We start from the raw sequence: 20,303 nt of genomic DNA on the forward strand, positions 1-20,303 counted from the left end.
GATATACCACTTTAAAAAAAAAAAGCAAACTGACTATAGTTATTGTATGCAATTGAAATTATCAACTTAAATGATTATAACTACAAAATATGCAAAGGCTCAAGTTAGCCACAAAGAAAAAGCCTATAATAAATATAAAACATAAAGAAAAAAATCATCAAATAACAAAGGAATAGAACAAAAGAAGAGGAATAAAAATAAATCCAAGAGACAGAATGTACAAAATGGCAAGAGTAAGTCCTTACCTGTCAGTAATTACTTTAAATGTAAATGGGTCAAAATCTCCAATCAACAGTCACAGAGTGGCTAATGGATTTAACAAAATCCGGCAATATGTCTAGAAGAGATCCACTTAAAATATAATGACACACACTGATGAGAAGTGAGGAAATGAAAACAAATTCCATGAAAATGCTAACTAAAATAATGTAGGCATGGCTATATTTGTATCAGAAAAAAATAATTAAGTCAAAAAAATGTCTAAGACAAAAAGAAGTCATATTATAATGATAAAATGGTCAATTTAATAGAAAAACCTACCTATTATAAATATATGTGTACCCCACATTAAAGGACTAAATGTGTAAAACAAATATCTACACATCTGAAGGGAGAAATTGACAGAAATACAATAATGGTAGACCACGTCAATCCTTCACCTTCAATAATGAATGAAATATTGAAGTATCCAGAGATGGAAAAAAAAAACCTGATTTGAAGAATGCTGCAGACCAAATGGACCGGACACACATATTCAGGACTTTCAACCCAACAACACACAACATTGTCTATAATAGCTCACATCTTAGACAACAAGACAAATCTTAGTTATTTAAGATCACAAACATAGCAATGAATGAAACTGAAAATTGACAGTCAAATGAAACTGAAAATCAATAACTGTAAGAACACAGGAAAATTCACAAATACATGGAAATGAAACAACATAATCTCAGACAGTCATTGCATCAAAGAAGAAATAAAAAGGGAATTTAAGAAATATCTGAAGACAAAACACAGCATACCAAAACTTTGGGCTACTATAAAGATAGTAATATTGGCAATAATATTATGCATATATTAAGAAACAAGAAATTTCTCACTGTTGGTGGGACTATAGACTGGTTCCACACCTGTGTAAAACAGCATGGAAGTTTTTCAAAAGATTAAAAATGTACCTCCCATACAACCTAGTAATTCCACTTCTATGTATCTACCCAAAGAATGCCAAAACACTAATTCAAAAGGAAACTTGAACTCTCATGTTTATAGCAACAGTATTTACAATAGCCAACCTATGAAACAACCTACGTGCCTAAAAACAGATGAGTGGATCAGGAGTATATGATGTATATACACAAGGGAATATCACTCAGCAATCAGAAACCATAAAATCATGTCATTTGTGGTGACATGGATAGAGATAGAAGGGATAAACTTACATGCAATAAATCAGGAAAAAGATAAATATTGGACGGTGTCCCTTATATGTAGAATATAAAGAAACCAAGCAAAGGGTCCGATAAAGACAAACTTAAATACTACCCTTTGAAAGCAGACTACAAAACTGAAGCATACAGAGGAGGAGGGAGAGGGATGAAAACAAAGTGGGAAGGAAACACAATGACTTGTGTGGTAGCCTTGGTGACAGGAGTGCTATAGTAAGTACACCTGAAGGGGGAGATCCTTTACTTTCAAAATACCGGCAAGGAAAACCAACATTACCCAAAAAGAAAAGAAAAAAAAAAGCAGAGGTAATATTAAGGAGACTATAGCAGCTGTTCCAGGAAAAGATAGTATGTTAATGATGGGGGTGGCTGTAGAGTCAGGAACAGACACAGGACAGGTTTTCTATAACCCAGCAGACTGGGTAAAGGAGGAGTCAGAGTCCTCAGTGGTTTTTTGCAGGTTTTTATTGGGATTACCAGGTACACAGCAGGCTGGGGGGCCAGTAGGCTGGCAGGCCTCCCAGCCCCCAGCAGGTCTTCACTCTGGACTCTCCGGCCTTCTCTCTGCTTCTGTTCATTCTCAGCTTCTCTTTCGGATTCTGTTGGTTCTCAGCTTCTGCTGGCATCCCCGTGATGCCGCCCTTAAAAGCCCAATCGAGTCCCATCTACCTATGCCAACACCCTACTCCAGGTGCCCGCGATTAGGCATGCATTCAGGACCACAGGGCTCCGTCACCTATCCTAATGGCGGGAGGGCAGAAAAGCCTGATATCTTTTACCTTACCCTACAGTGGCCTAGGAAATGAAGAAAGTGATATTATATTTGCCATCTCCAATATCTAGTGAATCAAGTGGCATGTAGGATGCCTTCCATACACAGGACTATAAGTAGGAAAGAAAGAAATGAGTCCATCCATTCAGAAGTGCATTTACTGCTTTTCTAATTTCACCTGGAGAAGTAGAACATTATTCTTGAAGAAACTATAAAATGCCCACTTCTGAAAGCAGTCTATTTTGTCAATAATTAAAGATTCATTTACTCTTGCCTGCCTATGATTTAAGCAGGCATTTCCTTTTCACAAGCCACCTCCTTTCTGCCTGCTTACGTCTGTGCAAGGTCTTCTTTCCTTTCCCTAATTAACCTGACCTTTTAACATGTAAAAAAAAAGTTATTGCAATGGTACCTCCAAAATAAAAAGGGTCATAAGGAACTATAATGGCCAATATGTGCCAACAAATTAGAAAACCTAGACGTTTATAATGTCCTTCCCAATCACCAAATGTGACACCAGTGAGGTCTACCTTATTTTCATGCATTGGTCCTTAAACACAAATTTAACCTCACAAGTCAAGTTTTATCTGAAAAGAATTTAAAGATACACAGCTTTTCATAATATTTTCAAGTTCCATAATTTTGGACATGGATATTACTTCTTAGAACCATAGAAAATACACTTCTATGATGGACGGGTTTTGATTGTAACTCTGAGTTTATTTGCCCACATACTTATTAAATTTATGTGACTACCAGTTGCTTATTTAAGGGACTAATTGAACTATTTTATTTGCTACAGAAATTTGAGTAACATGGTTCTCTGTGGTCCTGGAGCTCCCTGGCTCACTGTCCACTGTAGGGGCAGGTGCCAGTATTTACAACTTTAGGAATGCAACTCTGTGTGAGTGGTGGTTTACCTTTTTGTTAATAAAGACTCTTTTTCATGGTCTAATAAAATCACAAATTATTAAAATTTGAAACTAGACATAATTCTTTTTGCTCATCTAATCTAATTTCTTTCTTTCATGGATCTTTAAACTGAACAAAGTCCAAGAGGTTAAAATGCTTGCCTAACATCCTGCAGCTGGTTAGTTAGGAAGTAGGTTGAGAAACCAGGTCTCTTGGGCTCCTGATTCAATGCTCTCAGTCTAAACTTTACTTTGTTTTTATTGTGTGAATTTAAAATCATAAAAAAAAATCACCATTCATGTAGGTGGCATTTTCAAATAGAAGTATACAAAAAAATGTTTTCTGAGTTTTATAGGGAAGAACTAACCATCAACCTTGTTTTCATAAATCCACAAGAACAGGCAGAGAAAATGGGAGAATAAAGAAATTGTCACTTTTAGTTTATGCATAAGGGAGAAAGAATTATAAGCATTTATAAACAGTCATAAACAAAGGTCATCTATTCCTGTTAACATAAGAGTCGGGTTTGTTATGGTGACAGCACCTTGGGGAATCCTATAATTACAAAATACTACCAACAATATTTCAATAAAATTTTGTTCAAAAGGGCCTTTTTACTTCTCACTACTTTCTAGCATTAACATGCCAATAGTTATAAAGGGGTATAAGGATTAAGCACCATTATATTATCTAAGTGTAGTCAAATTACACAAATGGTTTATGCATTTAATCATTTGGATCTTCTAAATGTCATGCTGGATATAGTTTATCCCTCTCACAGTGAGTCAGAAGCAGGAATGGGTTGATTCCAGTAAGCAACTTAACCACCAGCAGGTGTTGTGACTGGTGGGAAGGGTAGGACTGGAATGCACACTTACTTAGGGATCTCAGAAATACAGCCTTGGATCCTTACATAGGCCGTACGTGTGGCCACAGGCATCTGAGCATGTTAGCAGTACCGCAGCTACGCCACATAGAAGAGGCCCTTCATCCCATCTGAGTCTGGGAATATTGATTGTTCCCAAGCACAAAGTTGAGAAAAGTGCCATGACCCTGTGGCCTAGTCAAGGAGCTCAGCTCTGCCACTTTCTGTGTGAACTTAGGCACAAAACCTCAGGATTCAAGTCCCTTATCTGTATATTGCTCATTTGAAAACTCTTTTGACTTCAAAAGTTATGACTTACCACTTGTTATTTAAGATGTCAAGTATATTGATAAGAAGCAGTATATAAAGGTGATTAAAAACACGTGCCTTCTGGGCCTCCCTGGTGGTGCAGGGGGTTGAGCACCTCACTATGAAGCAATTGCAGCCTCTGCAGCACGAGTTCAATCCCCGGGCAGCCAGGGAGAAACCCACATGGCGCAGCAGACCTCTCCTGTCTCACCCACTGCTCCCCTCAGCAGTGTATTTCAGTCAATCTGCCTGTTCTGTTCCCCACTCTGTCTCTGGTGGATCCCCTCACCCCCCGCATCTCTGGCCTGTGTCCCAGCTCTTGTTTGCATAAATAAATAAATCTTAAAAAAAAAAAAACAACAACAACACATGCCTTCAAATTTATACAGAATAGTCTTGATTTCTAGTAACTTTGGGCAGGTTAACTCTTTTGTAAGCTTTTGTTTTATCCTTGGAATGAGAATATTAATAGTCTTAAGTCAGGGTTGTTTTGGGATGGGGGTAGGGAATGACATTATAAATGCAAAGTCTTTAGCACAGTTCCTGATATATCCTAAGTTTCAATAAATATTTCTCTTTTTTTTAAGATTTTATTTATGCATACAAGAGCTGAGGTGTAGGTCAGAGGCCCCCGGGGGCGAGAATGCTCACTAAAGACAGAGTGGGGAGCAGAACAGGCGAATCTACTGAAATACACTGCTGAGGGGAGCAGCAGGCAAGGCAGGAGAGGTCTGCTGCGCCATGTGGGTTAACTCCCTGGCCATGGATTGAACCCGTGCCACGGTGGCTGGCTGTAGCTTAGTAGCGCTGAGCCTTAACCTCTGTACCACCAGGGAGGCCCTCAGTAAATATTTCTTAGCAGTAAGTAGTAGTAGTAATTTTTAGAGACATTTTATCCTGATATTATATACCATTCCCTTTAGAATTAAATGAATATAATTCCAACAGATTTTAGTAATATTGTAAAGTATGGAGACTAAAATTTGTTAAATAAAATTATTTTTTGTTTTATATTTATCATATAGAACTAATAAGTTTATTCATTTCCATATAAGCTGCCTTCTTAATTCTGTTATTATTTTTGCAGTACTATTTGATGTAAACCAAGGACTTTTAATAGTTTTGGAAATAGTTTCCCTCAGTGAGGATATTTGTATGAAACTGTTGTTCAATAGTGGTTTGCTAAACTTCTGAAGGAATTTAAGGGAAATTATTTGTAGAATCAGAACCCATTTATAAAATAGTGTGGGTAAAGTTAGTAACTCTGGCTGGTCATTAATATCTTGGAGAGTTAAACACTCAGTTTTTCCAAGAAGGGGCGAACTGTGGATGTGTCCATAACACAGTGTAAATAAGATTTTTAATGGTCTCATTGACTATCTTATGTTCTATATCTCTTACACCTACTCCATCACCATCTTCTTTTACTTCACTGTTGTTTGTGACTAATAAAAAAAGAAGCACGTTCACTCCTCACTACAGTCTCACAAACTTCTAATGTGAACAACTCAATTCAGAAATGCTCCTCTCCCTTAAAGACTGCTTTTTGCTGCATTGTGATTTCTGATTAGGATAATATTCTTTACTCTTCAATGATTCTTTTGTACTTCTCTTATAGGAGGCCAGTTGTAAAAACACCTCACCTATTGTCCTAACAAAAGACTTAGAAAGAGACACACAAAAACCATCTCCTAAAACCAAGGTAAGTCATGTCTGCTTTTTAGGCCACTTAGGCTACCACATGAGCATTAGTGAAGCTATTTATGTTCTTGTATTTCTATGCCCTTTGCTTACATTTCTTTCAGCCTTTTTTTTTTTAAGCTGATGGTTTAAAAAGCACTTCTTTACTTAGTACATTGAATCATCTAGAAACTCTCAGTACACTCCTATTATTTAATAGACAGTGATATTTTTTTCTAATAGATGGTTTTACTTCTCAGTCAGAATTGTTTCTACTTTATAATATAGGAAATAATCAAGTGTAATAGAAGGTTGTTTCTAAGAGTAAAATGAAATATACAAATGTAATTCTCTTTTCAAAAGTGCAAAAATTTATTGATTTTTTTATAATTATAAAAATAACACGATTAATGGAAAGCCTTTAAATTTTAGCAAGAAAAATTAAGAATGATCAGATCTGTGACAGAATAAAGGGTCTTGTCTCCAACTCTCTGGTGCATATTTATTAATGAGTATTATATCTTCTTAATGAATTGATCCCTTTTCATTATGTAACATCCATCCCTATCTATTGTTACCATTTTCAGCTAGAATTCTCGTTTACCTGATATAAGTATGGCTGTCCCTTCCCATTTTTAGGTTACCGTTTGTTTGTAGGATTTTTTTCCAACTTTTTGCTTTGATCATGTTTGTCTTTGGAGCTCAGATGAGTATACTATAGACAGCATCAAGTGAGCATTTGCTTTTTAATCCATATAGCACTCTCTGCCTTTTGATTGGTGACTTTATACCTTTGACATTTAGGAAATTATTATCTGCTTATTGCCATTTTGCTCTTTGTTTTCTGGATGATTTCACAATTTATCTCTGTTCTTTTGTTCTTACTGTCTTTTCTTGTACTTTGATAGCTACCTTTTATGTTGTATTTGGATTCCATTTTATGTCTTATTTGTTTCTTCTAAGTATTTTTTGTTTTGTTATGAACATAAACTTAGTAATACCTTATATATAAAGTTCTATGCTCATAACCTACTTAAAATTGAAAGTGAGCAATATTATCTCAACAGTCAGCAGTTTTACTCTCTCTCCTCCCTTCATCTACTATGTTTTATGTTTTTTGGTGTCTTGCTGCCTTTTTTTTTTAAGATTTATTTATTATGCATACAAGAACTAGGGTGTAAGCCAGAGGTGCGGGGGAGTGAGAGGATTCACCAGAGAGAGTGGGGAGCAGAACAGGCAGATCTACTGAAATTCACTGCTGAGGGGAGCAGCAGGCCAGGCAGGAGAGGTCTGCTGTGCCCTGTGGGTTAGCTCCCTGGCCAGCCTGGTATCAAACTCATGCTGCAGTGGCTGGTGACAGCTTGCCAGTGTTGTCTTTAACCCCTGCACCACCAGAAGGCCCTCTTGCTGCTTCTAAATGGGGTTTCTTTTCTTTTCATAAAGATCCCTGTAATATTTGTGCAATGTGGGAATTAAATCATTTGACTATTGTTTGTCTGTAAACCTCTTTATTTGTCCTGTAATTCTCACTGGGTAGAGTATTCTTGATTGGAGGTCTTATCCTTTCAGAAGTTTGGATTTATCATGTCATTTTCTTCTTCTGAGAAACCTGCTGATAGACTTATGTACTCCCCTTGAATGTGACCTATTACTTTTCTCTAGCTACTTTTAAGATTCTCTTTTAAACTTTAATTTTTTGCCATTTTTGTTACAATATGTCATGGTGTATCTCCATTTGGGGTTATTATGTTCAGACCCCTGAGCTTCCTGGATCTGGGATGTCTGTTTCCTTCCTAGGTTGGGGAAGTTATGTACTATTTTTTCTTCGGAAAAAAATGCTGCTGCCCCATTTCTCTTCACCTTCTGTATTTTTAATTCAACTGTTGTGCTTTTTAACTCTACAATTTCTGTTTGAAATTTTCACATTTTCAGTCTTTATTGTAGTTCTCATTTTGTTCATCCTTTGTTCTCCTTATTTCAGTAGGTGTCATTAACAGTTTCTTTTACTTAGTTTTGCTGCACTAGGAATTTCTCCCAGAGATTGTTTAGTTCCATCAATTGAAGTGAATTTCTGTGTCCTCATTTTGTTTGGTGCTCTTTATTCTATGGATTAAGCTAAACAACTTTTCTTGCAACTTTATGATAATGATTTTGGTTTAGAATAGGAAGTTGCAAGGTATAAGCATAGGGTGTTTGGGCTTTTTCTTGTATAAGCTGAAATCGTGTCACTGTCAAGTTGATTGTGGCTAAAGAGCCAGCACAGGGTGGGAACCTGGGAACCCAGCCAATGGTTGAGGACTAGAATGGTGGAAAGCTAAGGAATTACTGCTATAGATTTCAATGGCATAAACCTCTCTGGAGTGGTAGCTGCTGGACTTAAGGAGGGATCTGCCACCACTGTAAGCTAAAGACAGATTCTACCAGCAGAACTTTCCCATTTGCCTTAGTCTGCAACTGACCCCTCAGCTATAGCCTACCTCTCATCTCAGGAGTTCTTCCAGTAGACTTCTTCTGCAGAGGCTCAGGCCAGAGAAGAGCTGCCAGCGGTGTTTAGGTTTGTGCTGCCAACATAGATGCAGGTTTATTGTGCCTATGGGAAGGAGGTAAGTCCAGTATCCCAACACCAGGTCATCTTGACTTTCTCCCCAATGACGATGATGAAATACTTATTATGTCTTCAAACTTGTTGCTGATAATTAAGTGTTGAAAATTATTTTTATTGTTGACTTTCTATCTAACCTTGCCATATTCTCATTAGTTATAATATGTTGGTCATAAGTTTTCTTTAACTTTGTAGACAGTCATATCACTTGGGAATAATGAGACTTATTAGAAAATAATTAGAAATTATTCAATTTATTGATGCATATATTTTCATAGTAGTCCCTTATGATCCTCTGTATTTTTTTTTAAGTGAAAGGGAAGTCTGGGGGGAAAGGAGTCCTTCTCTTACCTTTGCCAAGCTGAATGGGGATGGAATTTATTTGTTTTTCTCTTATTTTCCCTTCACCAAACCATCCATGCCGATACCCTATCTACTTCCCTCCTTTATTCCCTCACCCTTTTTCCCTATTCCCTCTGATAATCATTATCTTTTTTTTGCTGAATACAAGTTTTATTCCTTCTATTCTTTGTATATAAATGTTTTGGGGTTATTTCCTCTGTGTTTCTGAAATGAATTTTCTCCTTTTTTTCTTTGTGAGCCTATCTAGAGTTTTATTTTTTTCAAAGAACCAGCTTATAGTTTCATTGATCATTTGGATGTTTTTATTTCATTTTTAGTTTATTTCTGCTCTAATTTGTATTATTTCATTCCTTTTACTGACTTGATTTTTTTTTGTTCCTCTTTTTCTGTTCCTCTTAAGATATTAGGATAGATTATTATTTGCACTCTTTCTTGTTTCATGATGTGGCTTTGCATTGCTATGTATTTCTGTGTTGGTATTGCTTTTGCTTTTGTCCCATAAGTTCTTGTAGTTTGTGTCTTCATTTTTGTTTTCCTCCAGGTATTTCTCATTTTCTTATTTGATTTCCTCATTAACCCAGTAGTCATCAGTAGTATAGTTCAGTCTCCACATTTTAGAGGTTTTATCTGCCTTCTTTTTCTGGTTGATTTCTAGTTTGATACTTGTGATCAGAGAATATACGTGATATGATTTTAGTCTTCATTAATTTATTGATACATTTTTTTGTGACCTAACATGTGGCCTGTCATAGACAATGTTGCAAATGAACCTGAGAAAAATGTATATTCAGCTTTTGGAGAAGTATAGTATCCCATAAATGTGTAGTTAGCTCATGTAGTCTAAATCTTTATATATATATTTTTTAAAGATTTATTTGTTTATGCATTCAAGAGCTGGGGTACAGGCCAAAGGCAGGGGTTGTGAAAGGATTCACCAGAGACAAGGAGTGAGGAGCTGAAGAGGCAGATCTACTGAAATACACTGCTGAGGGGAGCAGCGGGTGCAAGACAAGAGAGGTCTGCTACACCATGTGGGTCATCTCCCTGGTCAGGGATCGAACTCTTGCTGCAATGGCTGCTGCATCTTAATACCTTGTGCCACCAGGGAGGCCCTAATTCCTTTTTTAAAGCTGTTATTTCCTTGTTTATTTTCTGTCTTGTTGATTTGCCCATTGATGAAAGTAGGGTGTTCAAGTCCTCTACAGCAAAAATTATCCTACCCAATCACAATGGGGGCAGAAAGTACAACTCTGTGATATGTCTGGAAGAAAGGCAGTATCCACCTATATTTATTAAACTGTGACATCCTATTGCAATTTCTTTTTGTTATAGTTGGGAAAATGGAGGTTTAGAGAGACTATAATTGTATAGATAATAAATACTAGATATATCTGATCCTAACGCTTCAACTTTTTACCCTATTAGTGCATCCCATTTCTTATTCCTATATGCTCTATTGCTTATACTACTTCCTTAAAATGAGGTTGTGAGAATCAAAGATGATATATTTAAATTAAAGATGATATATTTACAGATGATATATTTAAATTAAAGATGTTATATGTAAATAATTGGTATACTTGGAGTGTACATGGAGTTAGCATATACAGCACGGTGAAACTCTATTTTTTTTTCTTATTTCTTAACCTATAACTCAGAATCTTTCATAAGTGCAGAAGCACTGAACTATTTTTATAGTGACTATATATTTTTCTATGATGAAAATAGTCATTTTCATTTATCAGTATGTGACATATTTTGTATGTAAAGATATCAGTTGCACACAATTTGTATTATTATTGTCATTCTGAGAACAATTTTGTGTATCAGTTCATCTTTTGAAATATAGGACTCATGTACTAGCCCACTAAATCCTCAGTGTAATAAGCTAAATTGGCATCAGTAAAGTATTGTAGGAATCTAAAACCTTACTTACAATGTGACTGTTTCTGTAAAAAATTACATGTCAAGTTTCATATCAACTACATAGGTTTTAATTTCTTGCTCAATGGGATAACAAATTTTTATTCAGGGCCCCACACCATAAGATGAAGATATAAGATCTGCTTATTTGCTGGGCACTGTTGTATCCAGAATTTATAGGCATTTAGACAGTTTTATAAATTTTAGAGAAGATTCTTAAAGTAGTCAATAAATATTGCTTTAATTCTAGTAATCCTAAACATTAGCTTTACATAGTGATTATATTAAAAGCTAATAGTGAGAATATTCAAGTTTTTTTTGCATCTCAAATTTTAATGTAATGAATTTAAAATAGAAAATAAAATTTTAGATATGGAATATAATTTGATTCCTTTAAATTGATTTATTGAAGCAATATGGATAAATAGAAAACAAAGTTAATTAATCTATGTCTGCAAGAGAAAAAAACTACTTGTATGGTGTCCCTGCTGATTTTATCTAATTCCTATTTCTAAATTAGATTACTACTTTTACAAAGTCTTGTTATGAAAATATAATCTCCCTTAAAAGTACTACATTGTTTTACTAAAATATATCACTCCCCAGGAGGGAGTAAGCCAGGAAATGTTCAGAAAGAGAAAAGATTTGTCCATTCAACTAAATAAACTCTAATTGATTATCTTTTTGATCCCTTTTGTGGGGCCATGCTAAGGACTGTATGCAGTGTAGGGGAAGAAAAGTGTAAGATAAGATTCAAAGAAAAGTGGAGGGAAAATGAGAACTCTGGATAAGATATTGAATAAGATATCCAATAATTTAACTTTCATTGGATAAACAGTTGGGTAATCTTTGAAGATTTTGTTTTGTTAACTTTTTTACATCTTAAAAATTAAGTAACTTTGGAAAATAATGACTGAGAATCAAAAAGCCAGCTCCCCTTTCTACCTCTATTTGCTATAATCACTATTAGCATTTTGATGTATAATCATTTTGCCTCTTTTCCTACAATTATGTGGATGTATTTGTGAAAGACATATTCATATATCCCTCATAACAATGATATTCATCCTTATATTGTTATGTTTCACATGTTTCTATATTTAATATCATAAATACTTTTGGTTGAGCATTTTCCAGTGTAAGATTTATTTTAGTTAGAAATATTTCCACACAATAGATTGCTAAAAGAAGATCCATTAATTTGAAAGGTGTAAATATTTTTATGACCCTTAAAACCTATTGCTAAATTAAGTTTTTACTATAGGGATCCAATAAATGCTTATTGAATGAATGAATTCACCATCCCTATAATTATCATAATGCATTCCACTTGTGATTAGTTTTGGAATTGTAGTTGAAAATAAATCCATCTTTGTTTACTACTTCATCTAAAATACTACCCTATTGATTTATCTGATTATTTGATTATCTTCTTAGATTTACACTTTGAAATTGGAACATCACAAAAATGTGTTCTCTGCTTCTTATTAAAAACTTTAATAGCATACTTACCGAGATAACTCTAAATAGGCATTGTTTTTACTATTCCTGTTACCAGGAACCTCATCTGTTTATATTCATATTTTGTCTGTCTCCCCAACCCTCCCTCCCTCTCTCTTATGCACACACATGCAAAATCAAGGAATAAAAAGAGAAAGAGAAACAGTTATTTATACCCATCATATCTCATTTCACCAATCACTCTCTCTGTGACTATATTACATTGCATACAATGATAGACTGCTAACTAGCGTAGCAATTCTTGGACCTATCAAAACCTCTTAAATGGAATTTTTTTTATTTTATATATTTTTTACATCATTTTTCATTTTTGCACAATGTATGCATTTTCATCTTGGTTATAGTCCCATAGAATTCCCACCCCCCTAGTTTTGATCCTATTCCCTTCTCCCACCCCATAGTGTGTCTGGTTTATATTGCTGGTTGATTTTGATTTTTACTTTATTATAACTAGTTTTTTTCCTGGCCCCTTATTTAGGTTTTCTAAATTCCTGCTATGAGTGAGACCATCTGGGTTTTTTTTTTCTTTCTGTCTGGTTTATTTTGCTGAGCATGATCCCTTCCTCTCCATCCATGTTGCTGCAAATTGCATGAGTTTATCTTTTTTGATTGCTAAGTAATATTCCATTGTGTATATGTACCTCATCTTCTTGATCCAGTCATCTATTTTTTGGGCATTTGGTTTGTTTCCATAGCTTAGCTATTATAACTAGTGCTGCTATAAACATAGGGGTGCAAGTGGCCTTTTGAATTAATGTTTCTGTGTCCTTTGGGTAAATACCTAGGAGTGGAATTGCTGGAGCATATGGAAGCTCCATCTTCAGTAGGTTGAGCAATCTCCACACAGCTTTCCATAGTGGTTGGACCAGTTTGCACTCCCACCAGCAGTTCAGGAGTGTTCCTTTTTCTCCACATCCTCGCCAACATTTGTTGTTGCTAGTTTTTTTTTTTTTTTAATATGTGCCATTTTCACTGGTGTAAGATGGTATCTTATTGTAGTTTTGATTTTCATTTCCCTGGTTACAAGTGATGTTGAACATTTTTTCATATGCCCATTGGCCATTTGCATTTCCTCTTCGGAGAAGTTCCTTTTTAGCTCTTCTGCCCATTTTTTGATTCGATTATTTACATTGTTTTTGTTGAGTCTCTTCAGCTTCTTTGTAGATTTTTGTGGTCAGTCCTTTATCATTAGTGTTGTGTGCAAATATTTTCTCCCTGTCAGTGGGGTGTCTCTTTGTTTTGGTTACTGTCTCTTTTGCGGTACAGAAGTCCCAGCTGTTTATCTTTGCCTTCACTATCACCGCTTTGGGTGATGTGTCTTTAAAGATGTTACTGAGGTGTATGTCATATAGTGTTTCGCCTGTATTTCCTTCTATATATATTATGGTTTCAGGTCTTATGTCTAGTTCTTTAATCCATTTTGAATTGGTTTTTGTGCATGGTGTGAGGTAGTAGTCAAGCTTCATTCTTTTGCATGTAGCAACCCAGTTTTCCCAGCACCATTAAATGGAATTCTTGTACTGCTAGACTGCTAAATAAATGAAAATAGAATTTCAGAATTCAGTTTTAAAACAAGATTTAGTTAGTAGTGTTTTCACATCACAAAAAACTTTAGTGAATTCTTCTCACCAAGGGCTCTTACAGAAACTAATCTTGTCTGTACCAGTTGTGCCAGTCAGATTAATCAATTGATATTTAAATCAATACTACTATAGTATTCAGCAGCAAAGTGCCATGTGATTATTTAAGAGAAAATATAGCTCACATCACCAGTAAGATACTTTTGGTTTCAAATAGCAAACACATTTTCAACCTATTTAACTAAAAAGGAGAATTTATTGATTCATATACTAAAAATCTTAAGGATTCTGTAGGCTGGCAAAACTTTATCATATAAATTAACAATGTCTGGTAAGGGCCTAATTTCTTTCTATCCATTTGAATTGTATAATGTCGACTTTGAGTTAGGGCCAGTTCCTCTTTATCTCCAAGATGCCTGACAGTAGCTTCCAGAGCTATGTGCTACTGATTGGAAACTGAAAAGGGTCTGAGATTTTACCCTGCTTGTAGGCTGACAACTCAGTCCAGTTTCATGATGCTTGTAGAAGACACGAGACTCCTGGGTCTGAAATGAAGGACATTTATCGCCCTCAGCAGTAGCAATGGCCTGCATTTTCTTGTGCTAATTCTCTAAACCTCATTTACTACATAGTTGTTCTCAAAACCTCATTTACCACAGAGTTGTGATGACACCTGTAGCAGGTAGTTATACAGGAGAGGTCTCCTAAACCAGGGAACCTGAATCTTTTCTAATAGGTAGTAAGTGCAATTGTCCTTTGCTACAGAGGAAGATACTATTCAGGTCTTTCAAGACAGTAAGGAAACCAGCCTTCGCTATGGATAAAAAAACTGACTTTTCCTCCAAGGCTGCGTAATGACAAGCACCCTTGAAAAGATAAATGGGAATAAAGGAAGTCCTGCCTCTGCCTCTGCAGAAACATAAGAAACCTACAGAGAATTCTCTTCCAGTACGCTTATGCTTATTAGAACAAGAGAAAACCTTTTGTTTTAGCATTTCCAGAATACTTAAGATTCACTTTTTAACTATTTACTGTGAATAGGAGGTTGGACTATACTAACTTATTTGGTCTGGGAAACATGATTCACCCACAAAACCATAATAGGAATTACTTTCTTGGAAACTCCATGAAACACCAGTGGAATCTGGGGACATTTGCACTCAAATGCTCTACCCCTGAGCTATACCTTCCAGGATATTTGCCAAGAAGTAGGGAAAGGCAACTAATTAATGGGTACTGGAAAGGAACTAATTAATAATTGTTCATCACACAAGCTCTATTTAATGAATATGAAAGTTAGAAGATGAAAAAAGTATGAATGTAATCTGGGACTTATATTTTATTAGTAAAGTTTAGTGTCTTGATGAGTTTCCTTTTAAAAAATGCATTAATATCACCCTAGGCTCTCCACACCATAGCAAGAATAGCTATTATAAAATGCTTTGTTCCCCATTGAAGACTGAATAAAGATCAAAGCCTATAGCAAAGTACACTTTGCCTTTAACATCTGAGTTTATCCTCCACTTTGGCCTCCAAGTCCCTGTTCTCCTCCATGCCCAGTCACCTGAGGTTTCTTATTTTTATCTTTGTTCTTATCCTCACCACGATTTGCTTCAGGATGAATTGTGAGCCTTATGTGTATTCTCAAATAACATTGTATACATTGTATATTCAGTAACACCAAAACTTTTTCCTAACATTCCTCCATAGTTCCTCTGTGTTTATTCATGCAGTTACTTAGTTCATATCTGTGTTCCCCACTAGATGGCAAAGATGAACTTTTTTAAGACATGAAATTTCTGTCTCTTCATGTACTGGTAATTATTTTTAAAGATTTATTTTATTTATTTATGCATACAAGAGGGGAGGTATTGGCCAGAGATGGGAGGGGGAAGTAAGAGGATTCACCAGAGACAGAGTGGGGAGCAGAACAGTCAGACATATTGAAATATACTGCTGAGGGGAGCAGTTGGCGAGACAGGAGAGGTCTGCTGCTGCTATATGTGGATTAGCTCCCTGGCCAGGGATTGAACTTGTGCTGCAGTGGCTGCAGATAGCTTCATAGTGCTGAGACTTGAGTCATCAGAGAGGCCTTTATATACTGCTAATTTTTTTTTATTAAACTGATCTTATGCTTAAATATAGATTCACTCTAAAACTTAAATCAAGATGAGATTTTAATTAGTTGTCACTTTGCTTAACATTGACTCATTTTTTAAAAAAAAAAAAAAAGGTATTTGTAAGAAACTAACCCCTAAAACTTCCTAAAGCATATTAATAACTTCTCAGAAGAAAACCTGGAACATTCATTAGCCAGTACTGTAGCCAGCACATAATAGATTAAGCAAATTATTTATCAGATTATAGTCATTTAATAAACAAACCTCACTTTTGAAAGCAGCATCAAACACTTTTGAACAAAAACAAATCTTTATTCTCATTTAGAAGATTTTTTTAAAGATTCTTTAGCTGTAAATGCCTATTTCCTTTTTCAGAAAAATCAGAACTAAACATCTCTTTTCTGTTACTTTGTTATTTTACTGTTTAGGCTTTAATGAGCATGAAGAAAAGGCCCTCTTCCATATAATTGACAGGAGGAGAGGAAAGAAAAAGTCAAGGGTCTGAAGAGGTCTGATGACTTTATTTAGAAACTCTAATGTTAAAAATAGATTTTTCTGCTTTCATCCTTCTAGCAGTCTTCTTTTAACATTTGAGTCTTGAAAATAGTTTTCTATTCTATTTAAATCATCTCTCAAAGTACCTGCTGATGAAAAGAACAGCCTTAAAGATGTGCTAATTTCAATATATAAGCATAGCAATTGACCAGTGCTTAGGGTGACTCCTAAAACCAAAAAATTAGTTTATGCTTAAACTTAAAAAATTATTAATACTACCTTACTATAGGTACATTATATAATTTACCTTATATACTAAATTTTTATTATAAATTTTTCTGCAGTTGATTTGCATGCATATTACTTTTTTGGAGAAGAAACCCACTTTACCAACACAAAGGAATTTCAAAGAGACTGGTTCCCCTTTCATCAAGCTGAGCCCCTCCTTCTCCTAATTCACCTGCCATTCACTTGTTTCAGGACTGCAGGCTTGCCTGTGGGACAGAGGCTGTACCTGTGGCTTACCATGAGCCCTCACAGTGACACTTATATGGATAAATATTAACTTGAAGAGCTTAATTTTTTAATGCCTCTTATTTTTAGTCATATCAGTGTGTCAGGATAAATCATAATTTCTTAGCACAGACATGTTTTTCCGGTGCTGGATTCTGTGTTCCGTTTTTAAAGATGAAACCATCTTCAGACATTTGTACTATTGGCTGTGACAGAATTTGTTTCTTTACTTGAAGTTTATTCATTTTTTAAGAATGGTGATGATATAAGTTTTATTGTTGGTACATTATTATATCTTTTTATTTGCTATCTGAGCTCATATTGTCTAACAAAGGTATTTCACAGTCTCACTAAAAGCTTTGTAGATATTTTAATGACTAAATAATCCATCATGTGAATGTGGCATAATTTCCATTTACAGTAATTTGACTGTTTAGAATGTTTACATTTTGGGCCTACTGAGATAACGACGAACATGTTTTTCACATAAATTTGTTTCTTCATACTGATTTTCCCTCTCCAGATATATTGGTAGAGTGTCTCTGTAGATGGACAGGTAAATTTAAAGAAAGTTTTAACTACTAATGCTAAAAAAAAAAAAAAAAGAATATGGCACTGAGGCTTAACTATCTAGGCTCTTAACTGTAACTTTGCCACTCACTCACTGGGATAAATAAGTCATACTCTTCATGCCTCAGTTTCCTTCTCTCCAAAACGGTAATAATAATTATTCTCCCTTTTTTGGTTGTCACAAGAATTAAATGGGTTATTTTATATAAATCTCTTAGAGTTGAGCCCGTCACAGAGTAAATGCTCAGTAAACATTCAATAACTTTAACAGCAACAGCATTTACGAGAACATTTCCTAATTTTACAGCTTCTTTTGTTTCTATTCCCATGGAATCTCAAATGCTAAAGTAGCTAAAATTACTCAATTGGTTGCTCTTCCATACCTGCTAATACATGCCTGGAATGTGTTCTTTTTAAGATTCCTGGAATTGTTTGTATTTCAGTTGTACACATAAATCACAACATGTGCCTAGATCCTTATCTCAAGTAGCCAATAGCAGAGTTTTTTTGAGCAAAATATTGCTCATAAGTGCTTTGGGGGCCTTTACAGTTTATACCTTCCACTACAGAAGTTATCATGAAGAAATGACTAAAATCAAGCATCATCATGTGGTGTGAAGTAGTGGATACATCCAGTAGAAAGAGAAACTGGCCACTCCAGTCAGCATCCCAAATTCTCGGCAAATTGCTTCCTGCAGCCACATGTTATGAGGGGGGTAGCAGGAAGGTCTCTCCAAACACATTGATTCCACCTGCTATAATACAGAGTTTCACTTTATCACGAGTCCCTCCCTACAGAGTCACTAGTTACCCTAGCCTATATAAGGTAGCCTATGGGCCTCCTTGGCCCATTTCTGCTAAATTCATAGCTTATCTTGACCCATTACATCTTAACAAACCAATAGTGAAAAAGGGAAACTGAAACAGGAGAATAATATATAAAGAAAAGAGTTGTCTCAATATGGGTTTGTTATACCTCTAAAGAAAGTTTTCTCAACTTCAGCTCTACTGACATCTTGGACCAGATCACTTTCACGGCAGGCAGTCCTGTGCATTGTCTGGCCACTACCCCATGGTTCCATGACATGCAGCCTCTCTCCCATCACAACTACCAAAAATGTCTCCAGAAAAATTGACTCTGGATGAGAGCTGCTGCTTTAAGGGAGCACTGTAATAACATGTCCCTTTGTACCCTTGTCCTTGTATGACTGGTGTCAGTGTGCTTCTCAGAGGTTCTGTGGTGAAAGAGGCCTTGAGCACCACCTGAAAGTCATCACTACACAGTGTATAGTCTGAAATGAACACCCAGAAGCATAAAAATAAAACCATCCCCTCTATACCTATAAGATCAAGTCTCAAATCCTGTGTTCCTAAAAAGCTTAATTTCCGCAAAAGTAAAGAATCTCTTCCTTTTTCTCAAAGTTTACACATTTTATTTATTTATTTTTCTAAGATTTATTTATTTATTTATTTATTTATGACACTGGGTACTGTCAGAAGCGCGGGAGGATGAAAGAATTCACCAGAGCCAGAGCGGAGAGCAGAACAGGCAGAAGGATCAAAGTACACTGCTGGGGGAGCAGCAGGCAGCTAGAGAGGTCTGCATGCCATGTGGGACCCTCCCCGGTGGCCAGGGATCGAACTGGCGCTGCAGAGGTTGCAGGCAGCTTCACAACCCAGAGCTCAACCACTGTGCCACCGGGAGGCCCTCAGAGTTTACACATTTTATTAAAATAAGTTACATTGTTAAACAGATGGTTTTAAAATTTCCTCACTATTCTTTTTCCTAGAGTCATCATTTCTATAATGAAAATGTATAATCTTCAGGATCATGCTCAGCGAAATAAGTCAGAAAGAAAAAGAAAAATACTGGATGGTCTCACTCATAGTAGGAATTTAGAAAGCCTAAATAAGGGACCAGGAAAAAGACTAATTAATACAAAGTAAATATCAAAATCAATCAGCAACTATAAACCAGAGACACACTACGGCATGGGGGAGGAGGGATGGGGATAAGAAGGATTAGGGTCAAAATAAGGGGGGGGGGGTGTGAAATTGTATGGGGAATATAACCAAAATGAAAATGCATACATTGTGCAAAAATGAAAAATGATGTAAGAATTATATAAAATAAAATACTAATTGAAAAAAATACACTTTTAAAAAAATAAAATGTATAGTCTTCAAAGAATGTCTTGAAGAAGATATTAGTCAGTTTTTAAAATGAACAATCTTTTTGCAATATGTATATATACTCTATATTCTAGTAGTTTGTGTTAGAGCACTTTTTCCTAACAATTTTGTTCTCATAAATGTTACATGGTATTTTCCTGTTCTGTGTGTCAGCTCAATTCTTTGTATTTCTTCGGTATATATTAAAGCTCATGGTTAATGACAGTCATGTCTGTATTATTTCCATAGAAATTACATTATCACACAAATACACTTAGATAAACTGTATCACTTAGTGATACAGTTGCTGGTATCTGGTATCTGAGTTCAAAGTGATTTGCCTTATGTAGTTTATTTTAATGTAACTTGACAGAATGGAGTAAGCTGCAATTCTGTTTTTACCCTAGAATATTTCTCCTTTCTATAAACTGCTAAATCAAATGGAGAATCCCCAAATT

At 35.5% G+C, this 20,303-nt stretch overlaps 1 protein-coding gene across 1 annotated transcript in view; it reads left to right on the forward strand.

Annotated features, from left to right (window-relative positions):
• The window catches only part of FAM13A (family with sequence similarity 13 member A), a gene marked incomplete at both ends in the record, with an annotated part of 225,394 nt that overhangs the window by 94,400 nt on the left and 110,691 nt on the right, over positions 1 to 20,303 (forward strand). The window contains 1 exon segment of the mRNA XM_084234137.1: positions 5,925 to 6,008. Coding sequence (XP_084090263.1) covers positions 5,925 to 6,008 — 84 coding nt within the window.

The sequence above is a fragment of the Talpa europaea genome, assembly GCF_964194135.1.
Source record: "Talpa europaea genome assembly, chromosome: 5".
In the NCBI taxonomy this organism is placed as follows: Eukaryota; Metazoa; Chordata; class Mammalia; order Eulipotyphla; family Talpidae; genus Talpa; species Talpa europaea.